Consider the following 21691-nt stretch of genomic DNA (forward strand, 5'->3'; position numbering starts at 1 on the left):
TTTAGAATTAAAAGAATTACGTACTAACGAAAATATAATGAAGCTACTGTAGAGCTACATCCTGTGTGTTACGCTCAGAGGCATTGGTTGGATTTCCTTTATGTCCTAAGATCAGTTATTGAGGCTGCTAACTGTACACCCTTTGTTTCTAGTATCTTTCACTGAATTAGGCCATAGACCAAACACAGGGTGCTTCATTTGTGATGTCATTAGAAAGAACAGAATCTAACCAAAGGGAAAGGACACTCACTACACCACACCGACATTCAGCAGTTGAATCACTGTGTGGTTGTACACACACTGAGACAAGAAGTCACCCTTTACTTGCATTGAAGTCCTGGTTTTTAGCCACCTTAGAGCTTTTTAAACTATTTTCCGAGATGTTGCCACGCTCAGTAATTACTTTAGTGAGTACAATCTCATCGTAACAGATGTAACCATCAGACATGGGTACACAACGTTTAAATCATTTCTAGTTTTTCTTTAATGGTGGCAAGAGTGAAATTAATACATAATTTATGTCTTTCAACATTTACTACAAGTTGTTCCAAATTGTTTTTGAAAGTGCTTCTTACTCAAACAGCCCACATGACACCATACACTCCATGAATGTGAGTCACTGCAGTATTTTGACAGGAAATAGTGAGGTGAGAATGTGACATCTGTGCATTTATCCAGAGAGTCATACTGTGTAGTTGAGGCATCGATCAACTTTGTGCCAATTAAATACATAAAATCCGAAAAGCATTTTTCTGAATCTTCTGCCTGCCATGCCCGCTCTGCTGCAGTGCTGCACTTCAGCTGCAACATGACTGCCCCACTGCTACAATCAAAATGCACTCTGCAGTTACTCCCACACAAACAGCACAGCTGGGAGTAGTGGACGGCAAAACAATTAGGCAGTGAATAAGTAATAGGAATCAATCAGACAATCTGGTCCTCTTTTGGGAACAATCGCTGCTATCATATGTCGGAATGTTTTTTCCAGTCGGTCCCATTTTCACCCAGCTGGCACCGCAGGTGCTGCACTAACTAACTGTTAATGTCAGCTTTGGACTCCAGCTTGTATCAGTGTGACAAGATGTTGAATATGAGTCATCTACTGTAAGGCAATGCATGAGAATGACTGAATCCCTTTCCCAAACCAAAACTGACTTATCAGCCAGCATTTCTTATTGCTTTATCTTTAAAATTGATAACCTTAAATCGTATTCAGGGCCAGTAAAGTCTAACCACAGGCTTTAAAGGGCAGAAGTTATGTTAATTATTAGGCAGCACAGAAACAGTGCTCAGTCTGAAGCGCACCAAAGCTTTTGATGGATAAGAATCAGTGATGATACAAGATAAGATTGAATGGGAGGAAAAAAGGTATGCATACAGAGTGATTTCATCTTACATAATCTGATGTGTGTGCTCAGATTCCGGATCGTATTGAAATGACAAGTGTGACCACAGCACTTGAGTGGGGGGTCAATACAACTGAAAGGATGCTGGCATCAATCACCACCTGCTGATTTCAGTTTGACAAATGAATCGCAAGTCGCCCTTGGAGACTAATCAGCAGCAGGAAGGTTGATGGGGGGAGAAAATCCACTCCCCTGATGAATCACTGCGATTAATGCTCACCTCGGTAGCATCTAATGAATGAAATCAGTGGGATCACACATGGCTTGTTGGTGATGCTGAGCGATCAGATCCACTGCTGGGAAATCAGTTTGTCTCACTTCTTCTTTGGGGCTTAATGAGGTCCCGCCTTGATTTGTAAGATTTCAGGCAAAAATATTCCTGATTTCAAAAATATTTAAAATCAGTTCTGGACTTTGCTGTTGACAAGGTTTTGCATGTGTGACTGTTTCCCTGCTTCTGTCTGGAGACAGTAGGACAGAAAATAATTCAAAACGTCCACCAACGGGGCTTTTTCTTGCAACGATACCTGGATTTGAAATGATTATTTTCTGTCTTTGTTTCCAGATAGTAATATTATGATTTTCCCTGCAACTGTTTTGCTATTATTGACGATTTTAACAAGTGAGGAATGTTTAACAGCATTGAGCTTTACAGTTATTATTCTGTACGTTTATACATAAACATTTCCCTTCTTATTACTGATAATACAGGATATCTGCCCACAAGACATATGTAATTATTTTTTGAGAAAAACAATAGACCCAGACATGCAACCACATGTATTTCAAATAAACACAAGAGAAAAGGATGACTATCAAAAAGACAGCGTCTCAGATAATTTAACCGCTTGAAACCTGATCCATTTTAATTTAATTTCTAACTCCAGCCACGAACAGTCCTAACTGTCACACTGGAAGGAAAACAGAGCCTCTAATTCACTGATATTTTTCATCAACAGGAGCATTATAGAGCATGCACACGAACATAAAATCCAACTCCTGACACAAACTTTCCCAATGGTGTTATTTCTGCTCTGCTTCTATCCTCCTCTGCTTATTATTGATACGTTTATTCTCATGAAGCAGGATGATACTCCACTCAAATCAATCATATCAGTGAATTACACTTATGCAGATATGGGATTCATTAATACATTATTAATTAACCCTGATAACGCTCACATTACTGTAAGGCCGTTGAAAACCGAATGCCTCTGTTCTGTGTGGAGAGGACGTCTCTTCAGCATGCCAGTCCACAATCATGTCACAACCAGATAAAATTTAACATTTTTGTATGAAATATAAAAAATGCACAGATGAGTTGCCCAGTGAAAACTCTGAGAGGTGTTTTAAGGGTATGCTAGGACAGGTGATCATTATTGCATATGTAAGATGACACCGGTTTCTCAAGACTTGTTAAAAGGAGAAATAGAGGGTTACATGTGGGTATCTGTATTTGCACACATCTGTTGGCTTGATTCTCTGCTGTCGGACCTGGACCTCTTTTGCTTGAGTCATACTGTAATGTCACTGTGTGTTGTTGTGTTCACCGAGGTAATGCGCTTTGCTGAAAGTCGTCCAATACATATTTTGTTACTTGCATTCATATTGGGGATGATAATGCTAATTTTCAAAAAGAGGGTATTTTGTCTTATATGGTCACATTTCTATGAAGACTTCCACTCCCTCTGCTTGTGGAAAGTATAGAGGCCGAAGGTTATTAGTGCATTTTCAAGTACCAACAGAACCGGACATCTGTCACAAATTGTCGCCATGGTTTTTCTGTGTAGGTGTGGGTGTGTGGATGGAATTGCTTTCAATATTTATGAGGCTACATGGGCCTGACCCATAAACGTGAATGTCTATCACTGCCTGACTGACAGTTACACCATTGACTGGCCGAATTTTGCAACTTCCTGTGTCTGTTTCAAATTAAAAGCCCTCACTTCAAATGACAAGTGTTTCATACACGCTGCAGCCATAAACAGTACAAGGTTTTGATCCAGTTTTCTTGTTTCCGACATTTATGATATAGACCACTCCCTTTGTTCATTGAACATTTCATACGACATAATGTGGATGGTAGCCACCTGTAACAGCCCTTTTTTGCATCGAAAGAACCTCCACTTCAAATTTTTGAAAGATTGAAACAAACTTAACATCCTTTGGAAGCAAAGTTTTTGCTGGAAGGCAATTTACTAAACCAACAGAATTTTATATCAAGTGCTGCTCCCACAAAATATATACTCACGCAGCAATATACCCCGAAATCTGCTCTTCTGTTTTCCCTTTCTCCCTTCGGCATTCTCTTTAAACATTACCGTCAGTTTCTCAGAATTGTCTCTTTAAGTTCACCTGTTCTTCATCATAGTTTCAGGCCATATTTATCTCACCCCCTCTTCACTTCATAAGCTTGTGTGTCTCCTCCTTGTTTTTCCACAGTTTTCTATTATTTCTGACGTATTGAGTTCATCAGATGGAAATTATGTAATGATGAACAACGGGTGATTGTGAATCAACACACCACAGGGATGTGAACACACAGAAACACACTGAAACCCTGTGAGAATTAATTGTTAGCTGGTTTCATGCATATTTGGTTAGTATTTTAAGATGTTAGGTTATTATTATCACTTTCCCCTTGTGCAAAAGTAGTCTTTTCTTTTCTCTCGTCTTTTATCAGCTTCCTTTTGCCCTACAGGAAATCTTCAGTAAAAAGACTCACCAACGTGTCCTTTCCAGCTCCACTTACACATTGCTTGATCCTTTTTGTTTGATTTGACCCTGTCCCAGCAACTCAGTAACAATCATTTCCGCATGTTGGGCAGCACAACCTGTAACTTAATTCAGATCTGTGCTATATTTGAATTTCTACCCTGTCTGATACTTGTGTGAAATAGATATTATTAAAGACGTATTGGAGCAGAATAATAAATAATGTAGTGTAATGGATAAATAATATATGAAACTTCTTGAAACACTGTTGATTGAATTGAGAAATACAAATATTAGTTCAGGTTACAAATGCTTTTCATAAGGTCAAAATGCACCGAGCTGCTAATAAAAGATGAAAAATATAAACAATTGTAAAACTCATGGAGCACTCAAATTTCACGCCCCTTCTTATCTATCATCATGTATGTGCACAGATTGGAGAATCCTTCACAGTGCCTCAACAACTTGTTTCCATGGTGACTGTTCAGTGACCTGTCTGCTTATCAGTCATGGATGGTTAACCTCTTAGAATTGTATAGCCTACATGTTGTGCTTACTGCTGAATTCTGCAGCTCTCTAAGGAGGTAGGTTTGTGTGGGTGACACTGGCCTGGTTCCCAGACAGCCCAGCTCGCTCTGCAGGTGGATTACAAAGACATCTGCTGCAATCACGTCAGGGCTTCATGCCTTTCACAGTGTGCCCAAAACTGCCCCAAGACCAATGCAGCACCTGAAGCTTTTGTCTTAAAACTAGAGAGCCAATTTGACAAAATAATGTCAACTTGAGGTTCAAGGTAAAATATATAAAAATAGCTTCTCCTTAGTCTTTCACATCTCATTAAACTGCTTTTGGAAAACTTTTATGTGAGAACTGGGTTTGATATATATATTTTAAAACTTGTAAAATTAGTGTATTTATAAGGCAACATCTAATATCTTGTCATTTTTGACCATCGCAACACAGCAGAGCACACAAGTCTGTGTCAGTTATTGTTTTTTTCAATACACACATTGAGCTCAGAAACACACTTGACCACATGCACACACTTTGGTTATTGCTTTCACTCTCCACCCACCTGTAAGTGACTGCAGCAATCTGGAGTCGACTGCCTGGTACTCACTACAATATCAACCGTGTCTTGACATTTACATTTACTTTTCCCATTTATAAGGAGACAAATATATAATCTCTGAAGAAATGCTGTCGAACAATAGCATACACACACGTACACCAGCTGAAGTGTATTGTTATCATGTCATTTAGATACATTTAAAAGCAGTTTTTCTTATTTTTAACTGTTACAACAATCAATGTCTCTAGTTTTGCTGGGCATGTTATTACTCACTTCATACTTAAATTGTTCTGCAGGCATTTATTATTCTGCACACACACACACACACACACACACACACACACACACACACACACACACAACGTCCTCTTGTATGGCTCCTCTCCATTTCCCCTGCCTGGACTTCCATCTTCCATCCAGCTAAACCTAAAATCCTTTATGACATCCAGGTCAGCTCAGCCCTCTTCCAAAGTCAAACTCTGAATTACTATTTATTACTTCTTACATGTGCGTTAATTCCTGCCCATCAGTAATGGTGGGAGAGTTGCACCCAACAGGCTTTTAAGCCCGAGTAGAGAGACAGAGAGGCAAGAGGGGAGGAAGAGTCCTTGGTAGCAGATAACAGTTGTGCTGTCAGCAAGACCAATGTTTGAATCAGTGTTGTGGCTATTTGAATCTGGCTTCTTGTATATGGGCATGCCCAACAGATTTGTGAGCTTGTGATTGCAATGCATTATCCAGAGAGGGGAGTCAAAGGGAGGATTACAAATGCCAGGCAGTACCCCATTATCACAGCCAGTCCAGAGGAACACGGGAGAGTCGAACTGGCACCAAGACACAGCCGGAGGACACAATGCAGACGAAGACAGACAGAAAACAATTCAAGTTAAGTTCACAATGTGCAGGTGTTTACTACTCCTGTCTGTCCCAATTAGATTACATAATGAATAAGTGGTTGCTATGGGAACTGTTTTTGGCAGCAGAAACCGAAGCCATTTGTGATTTGCGATGCACTCTGGCCGCAGTACCAGCAGCAAACAAAGCCTTGAAAATCTGGAGCTTCCAAATTGCCAATCAGCCTGATTAGACATGACATTGTATTTTCCCAGCAGAGTTATCGTCGTTGTTCTACAGTATATTTCATCAGCTCTTCCTCTCGTTCACTAAGCCTCTGTCTCTCTGAAGATATGCTGTCTGTCCGCTCCCATTTCTCATAGGTCCATCTTTAATCTCCCGTAACTCTGTCACTGCCTCTTAATGCATTCTCATAAAACCGTCTTTGATCTGCGCCTGGAGGAGATAAAAGAATTAGAAAGAGGGAAACTGATAAGAAGAAGGAGAGAACAACAAACAGGGAGCACCTCTGGTCCACGTATGAAATTGAGTGAGCTGGAGCGAGAACAAATATCTAATTTCAGTGTAATGTGCTACGGGTTTGTAGCTCGCTCTCCAGGCGTTCTTTAAACATTGTTTACCGCTTTGATTTTAATGGCTTGTTGGCCACATCATAAAGAGCGACTGTGCATCCACGACCCTCAACTGAGCTCTTATCTCGCTCTTTCAGCGGGGTGAGCTCTCGCAGTGTTCAGTTTTAGCACACGAATGGGATTATCAGCTGAAACGCACACATACATGCTACAGTGATTTTAGGCATACGCAGTAAATTAACCAGTCAAATACACACACACACACACACACACACACACACACAGGTGGTAATCAATGATACCTGAAACCTGCTGAGATGCAGAGGAAGAAAATGCACAGTCACAGCAAGGGTATTGTTAATTTAATGAACAGATGAAACCAAATTATATCGGCAGAGCAGTTCAATATCTGGGCAACCAGGTTGAAAAAGAAGGAATCGTTTGGAAGAAGAGGTACTGCGGAACGGTTATTAAAAGAGAGCGAATGCTGTGAGACATGGCCACAGCGACCAGAGTGAATTGTTACTGCCCTGCACCTCCAGTTTACAGAGGCAGAGCCAAAACCAACAGCAAACTCAAAGCAAAATAAAGTTGTGAATCAATGGGCTGCAGTGTGTGAACGGTGCTGAACAAGCTGTTTTCAAGGGGACCTACACACAACAGTAGATCACACAAAGGAAAGACTGAATGTGAGTGTTTGTGTTTTGACTCTGCCCTTTGTGCCCCGCAGCCAGCGGAGCCTCCGATGATAAATTAGGTAAACGTCAGAGGATGTGAGCAGACTGTCGTTGCTTGCGATCATAGCAGCAGCCCTCAGGCTAAATGCCAGTGTGACAGTGGCTCCGCAGAGTCTCGGGGGAGGCAGGCAGAGGGAGATGCAAAGATATATAGACGCGAAGCCTACAGAGAGCAATTGAGAGAGATTGCCTGTAGAGAGGATAACTCAAGAGATAAGAGAGTCACCCCATAATGAGGAGAAGAGAGGTCCGGTAAGAGGGAGGGAAAGGAAGGAATAATGAATAGAGTGCGTATTGACAAAAAGTTGGACTAACTTTTGCCTCTCACACACTTTTTCCTGGTCATTATATACAGTCCGTGGTCAGTCCTCGCTCAAAAGGTTCGCTCGGTCATAAATATGGGAGATAGATGAGCTCGGGGAGTTAATCATCTCAGGGTGTTAATGTCACAGCCTACATGACGAACTCCCTGTACCTCAGTGTTTGGCTGCTCTTCCTCCTCCCTGAGGCTCGTCCCTGCCTTGCTTTAATGTGGGATGTTCTGCTGCAGTAAGTTTGTAAGAGAGAAAGATGGTGCGCTGATTATTATTTTCAAATGAGGAATTGTTCCACTTTGTAGCACCACCAGGTCCAGCTGTGGATTTTACAATGTTTTCCGAACACATTGCATGAAGAAATAGCCTAACACACAGTAGGCCAGAGGTGTCAGAAATTTGGGTAAACACCTATCATTTCTCTGATTGTGAATAGATTGAGATTGATACCACTCACATGTTGAGTACAGAGCTGGAGATGAAGTTTGGAGGCATTTAGCTTATCTTAGCATAAAAAAGGAAGCAGAATTAAAAATGTATGCTGGTTCAAGTTCAAAACTAAACCAGCATGTCAAAATCACAGTAATTCATTTGTTTTGTATTGTCTTTTTAATTCACACAAAATCAGAAATGTACAAACAACAAATTAAAGATTCGGGGGGTTTCTTGGTTAACATCAATTAAACATGTAATAGTGAGCTTCAGTTGTGCTGGTTGGTGTATTTTTAAACTTGAGACAGAACCAGGCGGTTTTACTGTAGTTCCAGTTTTATGATGAGCTACCTGACTCAGTGGACCGGCATCATGACAGTGGTATTGATATTCTCTTATCCTAAACATATCACATAATGTTGAACTATAACTTTAAACATGTATGAACAATTCTAATTTGTTTGTTTTATTTTTGTAATTTTTCATTTAGAGCGAGTGGCCGAACCAGGCAGATATGGAGACCCAGGAACTAAAGCCCACTCCGGATCAGCCAAGAAGACGGTGCAGGATGGTGAGTGCGGGTCACATCATTTTCCTCAGGGTGGGGAGGTTTGTTATTCTACTGACAGTCAGTTCAAGTGAAGGTGGAAAAAGTACATTCAGCGTAAAGTCGGTTGCTACTGTAGGTTTAAATCGTTTAATAAACATGTGTAATCAACATTTTTGTCAGGTTTTAGGATTACACACAGTGCTTTTTGGATAGGATTACTCCAGCTTCATTTAGTTATAGTGAACAGTTTATGAGTGGCAGTTTCAAAACAGATTAATAAATCCCATTACCAGGTACTCTGTGGGGAACCATCATGGTGAAAAATACAAGGCTAATATATTTCAAGATACAACAAGCGCTCTCATGTTCACCCCACTGATAAACGGTAAGATGTTGACATGGCACATCCAAACAACTTGGCAGGACAGAGTTATTCATTTTGAGTGCATGCTGATGGGAAAGCGTCAGCCAACGAGGGCACTCATTTTGCCACAAGTATCCACAATGCCACTTAAGTGACAGAGTTTGAAAATAACCGGTAAACTCAAATACAAATTGAAATCTGACTGATGATGTCAACAACCACACATTTTATTTGTTTGTTAGGTAATTACAAAAGCAGTTTGGAACAACACGGTAACATTAAGTAATCCACCGTATCACAAATCAAAAGCCACGAAAGATCTACAAAAAGAGACGCAGTCATATTGTAGTGAGAAAAAACCTGGATAAATAGTGTTGTCAGCACATCTTCACATAGTCAGTCATAGTTCAGTCAGTTCAAACAGATATTTCAACATAACAGTAATGAACGTCTGGCTATTTATAGTTATTTGCAGGTTCTCTTGCTTTTCATGTCATCCTGATGATAAAAGTAACAACAGTGTGGTTCTGCCTATCTTTCAATTTCCAGGGAATGTTGTTCTCTCTCATAGAAAGACGAAATTCAAAGATTTTAACGAAAACGGGAGTGCTTGGGCGTGCTTTTGTTCCGGCGGTGAGTTGTGAAGCCCAGAAATTTCAGTGGTTCATGTAGAAATAAGTGAGCCCCTGGTGTTGATCCCTCGTGCTACTGGGAAAAAAAAGATGTCACAAATGTTCCCTTTTAAATGGAGCAAAATGTGAAATGTTATCAAAACTCTCACTCTCCTCATCTGCTGTGTGGTTGGAGTTATTGTGTGGGCATATTGTGTTCCATTCGGCACACAGGTGTAGCACGACGTCAATTTAATTCGTGAGGACTAAATCTTGCTCTCGTTATTAGAAGGGGCACCAGTCCAAAATTGGACAAATTATTAATTCAAAATCAATATAAACTCAGTCAATCATAATCTAAATTGGAATTCTCGTATCAGAACTCAAATTCTTTGATATACTCAGAAAGATACCGCCATGACACAGCTGGGTCTAATTAAAAAGGATTTTATTATATAACTTCTCACAGTAAATGATTAAATGATAGAGATGTTTATATGAATGAGAATGCACAAATTACTTCTGATTACTGATGGTGAAGTGAAAGAGGGAATTTTGATCAGGCTAACAGAGAAAGAACTGAATGAGTGAAATTTAAGTCTATAATAATATTTTCGAATTCGCCACCCCGAAGAAATGAGCCAGCCTACTTTGTGATGATTTTGACCACGGGCCGGAGACGGGTCCAGATGGTGTCGCTCAGAGGTCCGGTTGGCAGTCGAATAACGGGGTTTTCCTTCCGTTCTCACCTTCCAATCCGTTCGTCTGGCAGATGCTGGCCCTTGAGGTCCCGTGGTATGCGTCCAGCAACAAAGACGTCTCGGTCAGGCTGGACGTCGGCAGGTGGAGGCTTGGGTCGGTGATTTGCTAGTAGTCACTACTTATAACCCTGGTGAACGCTTAGAGCTGGCCTTGCTCGCGGCGTTAACAAAAATTACTGATAGTGATGCAGGCTCGTCAAAATGGGTTGAATTAAGTACGTAATCGGCGAAGTTGCTGACGTACTCTGAGACTTTAATCAACTATGTGCGCCAGAAGCTTAACAAAAAGGCAGATCTAAAAATGACTAAGTCGAAACTTAACGAAACTCAAAAATAACTGAAAACTCTAAGAAGAACGAAATTAACTTGAAGGAGTCTTGAAACGAAGGGAAGAGAACTAATGAATCGACAAGAAAACTAAAACGAATCTGAACCTGAGTGAATCTGGAGTCTCCCTCTTTTAAGCTGAAGAGGATGGAGAAGGATCAGGGTGTCGAATTTCACCTTATCGATACCCTGTCTCGGGGAGAGGAGGGGGTGTCATGAGGAAGGGTGTCATGAGGAGGGGGTGTCATGAGGAGGGGTGTCATGAGGAAGGGTGTCATGATGAGGGGGTGTCATGAGGAGGGGTGTCATGAGGAGGGGGTGTCATGAGGAGGAGGTGTCATGAGGAGGGGGTGTCATGAGGGCCCACGTTTAGCACAATTTGATTCAAACTGTATGAAAGAAGTCCCTTATTTCACTTCACCAACGTAAGATGAGATATATCATTACAACCCAGTTCACATGTTATCTCACGACGTGGGGGTTAAGAATTGGGAGAGGTACATCCAGGGTCAAATGAGATAACTGGGGACGACGTGTGGTTCTGGCACTTTGTGAAGGATACTTCAAAGCGGGTTTGTGACACAGGCTTTGTCTTTTAGATAGAGCGCATATTGAAAGTAGTTTTTAAACTTATTAAAAAAAAAATTGTTTTAAATGGACACAGACAGCTTTGGTATTTTAACTTTTGTTTGTAATTTTTTTTGGGTAACATTAATAAAATGGTGTAAACGAGTTAATAACACAGTATTACTGCAGATGGAGGTAGAGGAGAAACAAAGCTCTGATATACTTGAGCTCATTCATGCTTACACACACACACACACACACACACACACACACACACACACACACACACACACACAGACACACACTCTTCAACTTCAGATTAATGAATGCCACTGTCTGGGACAGTGCAAAAACATTTAATTATCTCTGACACTGAAGGGTAAGGCAAGAGGTCAGATCTGTCCGTGTTTGTGTTTGTGTTTGTGTGTGTGTGTGTGTGTGTGTGTGTGTGTGTGTGTGTGTGTGTGAGAAAGAGAGAGAGAATAGATAGAGGAAAAAGATGAAGAAATCACTGTCAATGAAACAAAGAATCATGCTGCAAGTCAAGCTTGTGATCTTTCATTGTGACCTCACCTGAAATCGACGAAAGGTCGAACTGACACAGACTACTCGCCTGGCAGCAACACATGGTCATTTAAGTGCCTTGGGGATCTTTTTAAAAGCGGAAGAAAAGAGCTCACTTGACATTGCACAAGCATTAAAAAAAAAAATAAAAAAAAAAAGTTAAAGAATAAAAACACTCTAGAGTGAGTTAAAGGAAAACCCTCCCTTCCTGTACAGCTGTTAGCAATTCACTTTTGACCTGCCACCATCAACCAGCCAAAAATACTCTGCCTTTAATCACTTCTTCTTTTGTATTATTTTGAATATAATACAAAAGAAGAAGTTATGCAAATAATATTTCACTATATTACCAACAGGATCTTGATGCACATTTAAGTGACCTTAAGGTCTGTACTTGTAAATGTGTTTGGGATGTGGGAACAGCTGGCCTGTTGGTCCACCACTTGGGTCATGCTGAAATACAACTACTGGATAGATTGGCACGGATTTTGGTACAAATGTTCAGACTCCCAAAAGGACAAATTGAAATGTCTCAACATTGTATTAATTGGACATTCATTGGTCCCTTCGGGACCAGTTGTTAACTAAGTGACCCCATGTCTTTTCATCGACAATCATCAGGTCCAAATTTTAATTTATCCAATACTGTGGATTTTGACAAAATACCACCAGTATTGGTTGTACTTTGTCCTTAGTGCTAATTAAGAAAAAACTGTAGCACGCTGAAACGGTAAACTAAGGACCTGAATATACTCCTTGGGGATAGCTGTGGACACAGGGTACGTGTAGTAGTTCTGTATACACTATTTTCTGGAGGATGTATTCCGCACAGTGGAGCGACGTTTACAGGGAGAAGTTCCCCAAACTCTGAGAAGCTTTCCTCCACCGATTATTGCACATTTGATTGTCTTTCTGTGAAGATGAATCACAGAGATGAGCGTACCGACAGACGTCTTCACTCAGCCTTTCTGCAAATTGACCGTCCATTTTGGTTGTCCAGTGCATATGCACTTGGTGCTCAGTTAGCGTAGTGGCTGCATGGACAAATCAGTGTGGTCACAAGAAATTGGAAGTGAACAAAATGTTCGCACAGATCTTGTACGTCTACATCCAGTTTACGTCACAGACCACAGCGGACGCTTGTGTAATCGCGGATGCAGAATGAATAATATCGGCATATAACAGAAAATACGGTAAATATTATACTTGCTGCTCCTAGCTGAAAATAAACACACTCCCACATAGACAGTTCAGACATTCAGTATTAGCTAGCTTACAGCTAACACCGGTAAAGTTTTGTTCATCGGCTGATTGGAGGCTGCAAAAACAGTCCGGCATATTATATGCTGTATTTGCTATAACACAAAGCAAAACTTTGCCTCCGATTCCTGCCTAAACTCTCAGTTATGATGACACAGCAAAATGAAGCTAAAGTTGTAGGTCTCGTATTCCCCTGAAATGTACGCTGTATACTGTACAAATTTAATGTTGACTTTTAGGGAGCCCAACAGTAACATGCTGTGAAGAGAAATCCTTTGTATACCGCAAACTCTGACCTGATAAACACAGTGAGGATGCTACAGTGTAATTTAACTGGCTGTTATTCGGACTTACTCCTTTTTTGTTTGCAATGGTGGACACAGCTGGAGATTTCAGAATCGAATTAACCATAGTTCACACACTGGAAATGTGTGTGTTCTTTCCAACCAAGAAATGTGTTTGCATATTCTATTTCATTTCTACTCTCTGTTCTTCCAGATGATTAGAACTGGAAACCCACTTCAAGCAGAAGAGGTTATGTATAGTTTTGTTTAGACCGTGACAATTAGCAACTTCCACCTGAATATAATGTCCTTTCGTACGCAAGTTGTCCTTAAATGCATCTCTCTCCTTGGCTTTGAAGCTGTCTTCAAAGGCTCTTTGATTGTTTGCTTTCATAGTGTCCTTTTTAAAATTGCTTTGCTGCGAGCAACAGCTTCACAAAGCATCTTCTTGCAGGGCTTTTCACAATAAAGTGTGAGTGTGCATGTGCTGTTGTGTGTATAATGGTTGTGTGACATGTGATGAATATTCAGCTAATAAGTGATAGTCAATAGCCTCTCCCTCCAGATATTTTTCTCCCGAAAGCCACTGTGGTTTCTTCTCTGACATTCAAACTCGAACAGGCTGTTTATCTTCTCCATTCCTCAGTTACATCCACAATAATGTGATTTGCTCGTGTTTTCAATAATTAATTTTCTGGATGCTGAATCTGCTCTATCACTGCGTCCTCCCAGAGGCCTTCTCAGTGCTTTCATCCCTCTATCATTCCTCTCTGACATCCTTCGTTCTAGTGGCTCTGTCAGGCTAAACACTGAGACCCTGAGGAGCGTTCACAAAGCAGGGAGAGAAGGAGATTTTAATCTCCTCCTGATCTGTTTGTCTTTTAGCTCTGTCTATCTCCATTTCTTGTTTTTCTCCGTAGCCCCCCAGGTGAAAGAGAAGAAACACCTTTTTAATTAGTTTATCAAAGCCTGAAAGTGATGCTCATTTTTTCGACTAACAGTTATGAATTTGTCCCTTGGGAACGGTTGTTGGAGCTCTTTAGTTAATTTCAGACTTGTTTATTTGCTATCAGGAAAAGTAGCTGGGGAGAGCAAACAATGGAGAGCAATGGAGCACAGTGTGGATAAAGGAGCACACACACTCCTACACACAGGTTACTAAAATACCACACTGACCCATGCCCAGCTCAGGAGCAATTAATTTGAGGTCACTGTCTTCTCTCTGACAGGGCAAGTTGACAATGCGGCCTCTGCTATTGGACTCTGACTTTCTTTATTATCCAATCACTTTACTTCATCCTGGCATCCATCCAGTATTAGAGGGCACAGGAAGAGTCCTCTTCTCTAGCCACTTTTTCCTGTCTCTAAAGGAACATTATGGTTAAAAAAAAAAAAAAAGCGGTACAAAAAAATCCTGAGAAGACAAAAAGTGAATGAGTAGGGCAATTTACCGTCAACTATGGTAGTAATAAAATTTTACCACCACGAGTATAATGTGCTTCTCTGCCGGGAACCTGCTTGGAAGTGTTGGGGCAATTAAATGGCGGAAAGATAGGTTCAGAGTTAGATCCTCCGGGAACTTTTTAACGAAGATTTTTGTCGTAAAGGACAACAAACTGCCACGTTTGCAGGTTGCATGAATGTAACAACGCTGTGACTCTTCAACACACTTAACACTGATTCAATTACTGTAAACGAAAAGCATGACCGTGGGCATCACAAAGTCTTCACTGTAATTCCTCTACGGCATCCCATAAGGAGTATTCATCTAAACAAACAATCATAAAAATGACTGACTGTTATTGAATGACTGTGTATCCTGTCTACAATTACTCTAAATGATGATATTATCCCCTTCAGCTATAACTTTCTGCTGCAGTAAATGGATAAAGTGTGAAGGATTAGATAGAAAGAGACACATTGTGGGATATGCTCAGAATAACACACTGGCAGGTCACGAATCTGCCATGAAGGAGAACGGAGAATTTTTCATTCCAAACTCAAAAGTTATTTTCATTTAACCGTTGCAAGGACTGTATAGCGAGGGCAGACAGATCATATGTGGTAACACTCTGTCTCTCACACACACAGAGGCACAACCTTATTACAGCTTGGATTTGAGTATAATGATAAGAGCTCTTGAACCGGGACCTGTGAGACATTTATTAAAACCACAGTTAGCAGAAAAAAAAACATGTGCTTCTAAGACAAAACATTTACATAATGCTTTACATGTACACAGAGAGCTTACAGATATTTGCATATGGACATCGCTTGAAGAAGATAACTTTCATCTCCATGCTCAGTCAGATGAAGCTTATTTTTCTTACAAAGATGCAGCCCAACATTTGATTTCAGTCGGGAATATGTTTTCTTTTATGTACTGTGCTCTCTGAGCATGAGCTACCAACCAAGAAGTATATTGATCCCCCCCCCCCCCCCCCCCCACAGTATATAAAAGCAGATCTGACCAGATGGTAGCTGTGCTGATGCTGGTTTGCAGCAACAGCAGTGCGTTCAAAGCATGCAGCAATACTGCAGTGAGGTGTTCAACACCCATGCAGTGTTCAAGTCAATAGATACTAAAAGTCAGATTGGCAATTAGAGGGCCACAACTTTACCTTTTGAACCCTTCATTTTAATATAAAAAAAACAACCTGTTCATACAGCTGTAGATACAGCACCAAAAATGTATTAGTGCATTTATAAATACAAATACAACACAATGCAAATAAAATGTAACATTTTACTCCACAAAATAGTGTTTACATTCAAGCCAGCATCAAATAAATGTGTGAAGCTTGAATTCAAATAAAGGACGCTTGTGTCCATTTGTTAATGATCTGCTGGCGTCCTGTGCCCTCGCTGCCCTCAGCCACATCTCTGACAGCTCTTCCATCTGTCTCATCCCTACACAATGATAACTCTGCCGCCCGGGATACTCACTCATCCTTACATATGGCAAAGGGCACTGGCCAAATTTGTAGTTCTGTCTTTGTGTAGAACTGTTGCTCTGCTTCACAAACACATTTTCTTTCTTTCTTTTCTTTTTTTTCCTTTTCATTTAAAAGCACAGTGTATTCACAGTTGTCCTATGAAGAATCATAATATTTACTTCATGCTCACACACACACACACTAGGCACAAATCCTTTACACTTGTTAGTTTGGTCAAATCTTTTCAGCAGCCGACGACCTTTTTTCATTTACATAAATCAATAACATTTTCAAGCGAAAAATGTGGTTTAGACTGTGCAAAGGGGTTTTACTTGGCACTGTGGAATGAATTGATATGCACCAAGTTATGTCAAGTTATATTGCTCATGCATATTGACTTATTCACACTCACACACACACACATACACACACACCAATGAGAATAAAGTCATCCTTAAGATTAGAAAAATGAGAGGGGAATAAAAGCACGAGAGACTCGTATTGAGAAAGTGAAAGAGAGGTGGCCAGTGTGTGCTGCAGTGCTCCGGCATTACAATTGATTGGCTGGTTTAACCACCAATGCTGCTCACTCAAGCTTTAAATAGATGGATAAAACTCTCTTTTACCCACCACTCTTTCGCTCGCTTCTCATCCCTGCCTCCTCCTCATCAGTTTCCCCTCTCCTCACTTTTCTCTCATTTTCTTTTTCATCTCCTTTTCTCTTCTTTTTTTCCCCCCTTTCTGCCCATCACCTCTCCACTGCTTATTTTTCCTCTCTCCTCCACTTGTCTCTCCTCACTTTTCCTCTCCTTCCCCTCTTTTCTTGTCTTCTCTAGGCTCTACCTATAAACCATGACTATTCAAAGCACATCAGCTGAAAAACGATTTTACATTCAGAGCATCACTGTCTCCACAAATTAAAACATTTTATTGTTTATGAGAAAGTTATCTGCGTAAACGTTCCATACGTGATACTGTGCACATTTGAATGTACAGGTGACTTGTTCAGTTGTACGTGTGTGTCTCATTTCCAATTTGTCTGAGGTCACACAATAATCCCAAATTGTCCTCCTATCCTCTTTTAACCAGATACGATCCTCCTTTATTCCCATGATCCTTCTTTAGTCCCTCGATCCTTCCTCCCGCACTATCTCCTCGTTCCCTCTAATTCCCTCGCCATGGTAATGCCGTTTTCCAGCTAAGTGAAAAAAGATGGGTTTTCCTTCAGCTCTGATAGATGCAGGTGAGAACAGGGCCGAATCAGCAGGCAATAGAAACCCACTGCACAAGAGACAGCTATCAGGAGGGAGATTGACATATTATCTCTCCGCCTTCTGGAGAATATGAGAGGGCACGGCAGGCTTGTAAATGTGTTTTGCATCTGTGCATTTGTTTCGCAGATTGTAAAAAAAAATTTTTTTTTTAAAAGTCCGTTGTTCAGTTGTGACAGATGTGTGCAGTGTACTATGAATTTCTTTTTGGGACTATCTAAGCTTCACCATCTTTAGTGTTTGGTTAGTTCCTTTTCCTCAAAGATAAACCAAGCTCTTCCATACTCTGACAGCTCCAGATATATTCAGAGTAACATATGTCTACAATTTATAGATGTAGTTGTTTCATTCTTTCTCATAGACGATGGTCTAGATTACAGCAATCCCTACAAGCGAAGAGAAGGTAAAAAAAAAAAAATCCCATCATGTCTGAGTCTGTGGCTGATTTAACGCTGATAAACTGGTCTGTAAACAGCAGCGCAGTGTGTGTGATCAGGTCAGAAACTGGTTGATGTTCGCGTCAGACACCAGCTGTGGCTCAAACACAACCCATTAGGCCTCTAATGGAGACAAGGCCACTCTCATTTTATGATGTTAGTAGCCACATGGTAATGACTTGTACATAAGGCAGGTCTTTGATCTACACACTGTGTACTCAGTTTTAATTAACTTGGGATTTTAAATTATTTTTAGTCTGCACCATGGTGACGGCATGTGGTCTCTGCATGTGGTTTAAAACCCTCTTTGTCTGTGATCTCAGTTTATTAGCTGTATCTTTCTCGTTGGTTTTGTTCATCAAAAGGGCTTTCATATTTCTTTAATGGCTATCTAGTACAGACTATGTAATTGACAGGATCACCATGACCACCAGTCCAGAGTCGAATAACAGATGTTGGTCTGTCTCTCACTCCATTTGGACCGAAAGCTCTCCTCTGTCTTTTACTGCCACGGTCTCTTTCACCTCGTCCACGTCCTGTTATGCGGTCTGTCAAATGAAAGTGGGTTTGTGCTGTTAGCCTAGTGTGAAATGACACATTGCTCAGAGTCAATGAGCTGCTTTGATCTTTTGTCATCTTGGGTACCAGCCAGCTGTGCTTGGCTGCCACAGCGATAATGTCATACTGGAGATTGATTTGGAGGAAGATGGGGTTGACGTTCAGAGAGAATAGTCCTCATTAAGCAGCTCACAACTTAGAAAAAAAGTCAACGTTTACTTCATACCTTTTACCATTCTTCCTCTCCCTCTTTCCCTCCAACTCATTATTTTTCTGCCTGCTTCAGTTAGTAGAACATTGGAGTCTGCCAGCTGTAAAACCAAAAGAACAGCTTGATGTTTTGCTGCATCAACTTTCAACTTCAGCACTACATTGTGCTGAATCTCCTGCTCCGCAGGTTTTTTGCTAACTTATTTTTTGCACTTCAGACATGAAGTTTGTCCCCGCTTTCTCGCCTTAGGCCCAGATGCAACCAAGGATCCATGTCTGAAGGTGCGCTGTCCTCCTCACAAGGTCTGTGTCAGCCATGATTACCAGACAGCCATCTGCACCAATCGCAAGCAACCAACCCACAGGTAAGAGCCAGTGATGTGTCATTTTTTAACCCCCAATTTTGTTAACATTTGCTTCACTTCCTCATTGCTGTAATAATATAAATCATTTCTAAATTAATGCATTTTCTACCATAAGTTTCATTTTTTCTATTTAAAATGACCTCATTAAATCCCACTAGTATAGTAAAAGTATGTAAAGTGATAACGTATCTCTTTACCACAGACTGAGCAAGCACGTTTAATGAAGGTGACAAATGATGGAAATTACTATAAATCATTCTCATTGCATCAAGTAAGGAATTAAGTTGGGGCGGGTTTGTATGTTGTCTCGGCAATGTGCAAGTAATACATATTCTTTTGTTTGCTAAAGGTACGAACAAAATATTTATGCACAGTATGTTATCTCAAATATTGAAGTTATGCATGTGTGGAGTCAGTCACAGATCAGAAAATAGAGATGAATTTGGAAGCGGCAGTGCTGTTTAAATAGTACAATCAAGACCAATTACAGGCATAGAGCACACTCCATGATAAGTCATTATATTTAATCATGTTTTACAGCTGATGGCTTTCTGACACCACAAATGGAAGTAAATCAACATGGTCTGTTACGGACCTCTGAAACTCAACACTTTAAAATACATTTTACAAGCAATTCTCATAAAAGTAGAAGTAGTAGAAGTCATGAAGTGTCAAGACAGCAACACAATGCTTGATATGTCTTTTTCAGCAGTAAAGAGGGCGTCAAACGCAAAATAATGGTCAACTCTGCATCTCCAAAAGAAGAACAAAATCAGTGTGTTGGTTGCTTTAATGCAATGATTTTCCTCTCCCCATATGGAAGTATTCAGTTGAAGTAAACACCAATAATTCAGATCTCCCGTGACAAGTTAAACTTCAATATCCCAAATGCCTTCAGGGCAGGTTCAACAAATTACAAGCAGCAACAGCATGAATTAAAGTATCGTTTTGTGTTTTGTGTGTTTGCACCGTGTAAGAATCCAGCGTGCCTCAGTGACAGGCATCCACATGGATATCCTCACCACCAGTTAATTGTAATCACACTATCTGTTTGCTCTGTCACCACCCAATTTGTTTGTGTTTTCAACCATTGACAATTTTAAAGTTTTTCAATTTTTCAGTTCAAGAAGCGTCTCTCCAAAAAGGCATCGGGATGTTTTCTTGTCGCTGTCTTGTTTTAATTGATTTCCTCAAGTCATTAAGCTCCCAAGAATGTTGGCTTTAATCCTTTTCTTTCTGTTGCTTCAATTACAAGTCTTATTTGTTGCTTAATATGTCAAATTATTCACCTGGAATCTGTATTTTCACAGAAGCATCACTCACTGAAGCTTTGGACCATGATATTTTTGTTATCTACGTGAGTTAAATTAGTTGCAGTAATTAGCATAACATGGATTCAGTGTCCTCCCAAAGGGCAAATCCAAACTTTGTAACTCTCAAGATATTTGTAAACAGATACTATGCAACACAGTTGACGTACACTTTGTGTAGCATGTTATAGATGTAGTCACTGCTTGAAAGTGCCCTGTACACACTCCTGTATTACAAATGACAAATTAATTTAATTCTCTACTAAGCAGCTGTTAATACAAAAGTCCCAGGAGTTTTGCACAGAACTGACTTCTCTCATTGGGTGATAATATTCAGCTGCAGGCTTTGACATCTACATTAGCACAAAGTTGTAATTCAAAAGCCATTACGAAGGCTCACAGTGTTAATTTGTGTGCACCTCTGTCCTGCTGTGAGGATGTTGCAATACAGTCAAATCGGAAATGCTCCAGATTAGAGCACCATGGAAACGCTCCACATGGGGCTGAAGTACAGTGGTATATGAGGGTGAGAGAGACATCACTGAGATGAATGTATCTATAGATCTTCCTCCTACTTTTCTCTCTGGCTGCCTCACTCCATGAATATTTGTCATGCACACAGAAATTTCCTGGACAAATCCAACCCCTTAAAACTAACTATTAACTTGAACACATGCTTGAGCTTCACTGCATTTATAGCAAACAGTAGGGCTATAGGAGAACAGGAGAATATAGATGAGGGGAGGCATGAACCGGTTTCACTCTACTTCCTAGCAGATAACAGTTTTATCAGGGTGGTGTGCATTTTTACTCAGCTTTCAATGAGTGTCAGACTTCTATAACAACAGGATTGTGGCTGACATGCTGCCTGGGATTTCAATGTTGTAGTTTTACAGAGCGTAGATGTCGCCCAAGAGACTGAATGATGAACTCTTTCTAGTGATTCTGTAATGTTGCTGACTTATCAGACTTACATGTTTTGTTATGCCTGTATCACTATGCCCATGAGTAATTTTTCTATTTTATTTGTATTGTTTTCTTGGTTTGTGTGGTTTTTAAAAGAACAAAACAAAACAAAAAGCTTTTGGGGCTCTGATCTGGCGACAGTCATCAAAACAATATCTCAGGAATGCCTTAAGGGAATTTCTTCAAATTAGGCAAGAGCATTCACTTGGGCTAAAGGATGAATTTATTTGGTTGTCAAAGGTTAAAG

At 40.4% G+C, this 21691-nt stretch overlaps 1 protein-coding gene across 2 annotated transcripts in view; it reads left to right on the forward strand.

Annotated features, from left to right (window-relative positions):
- Window positions 1–21691, forward strand: part of spock1 (SPARC (osteonectin), cwcv and kazal like domains proteoglycan 1) — a 105278-nt gene that overhangs the window by 59758 nt on the left and 23829 nt on the right. For both annotated transcript variants that reach the window (XM_069170538.1, XM_069170537.1), the window contains exons 4-5: window positions 8594–8674; window positions 19054–19168. In XM_069170538.1, coding sequence (XP_069026639.1) covers window positions 8594–8674; window positions 19054–19168 — 196 coding nt within the window. The remainder of the gene's footprint in view (window positions 1–8593; window positions 8675–19053; window positions 19169–21691) is intronic.

The sequence above is a fragment of the Embiotoca jacksoni genome, unplaced genomic scaffold, assembly GCF_022577435.1.
Source record: "Embiotoca jacksoni isolate LCO1_2020_lvr unplaced genomic scaffold, fEmbJac1.0.p SCAF_5, whole genome shotgun sequence".
Lineage (NCBI taxonomy): Eukaryota > Metazoa > Chordata > Actinopteri > Embiotocidae > Embiotoca > Embiotoca jacksoni.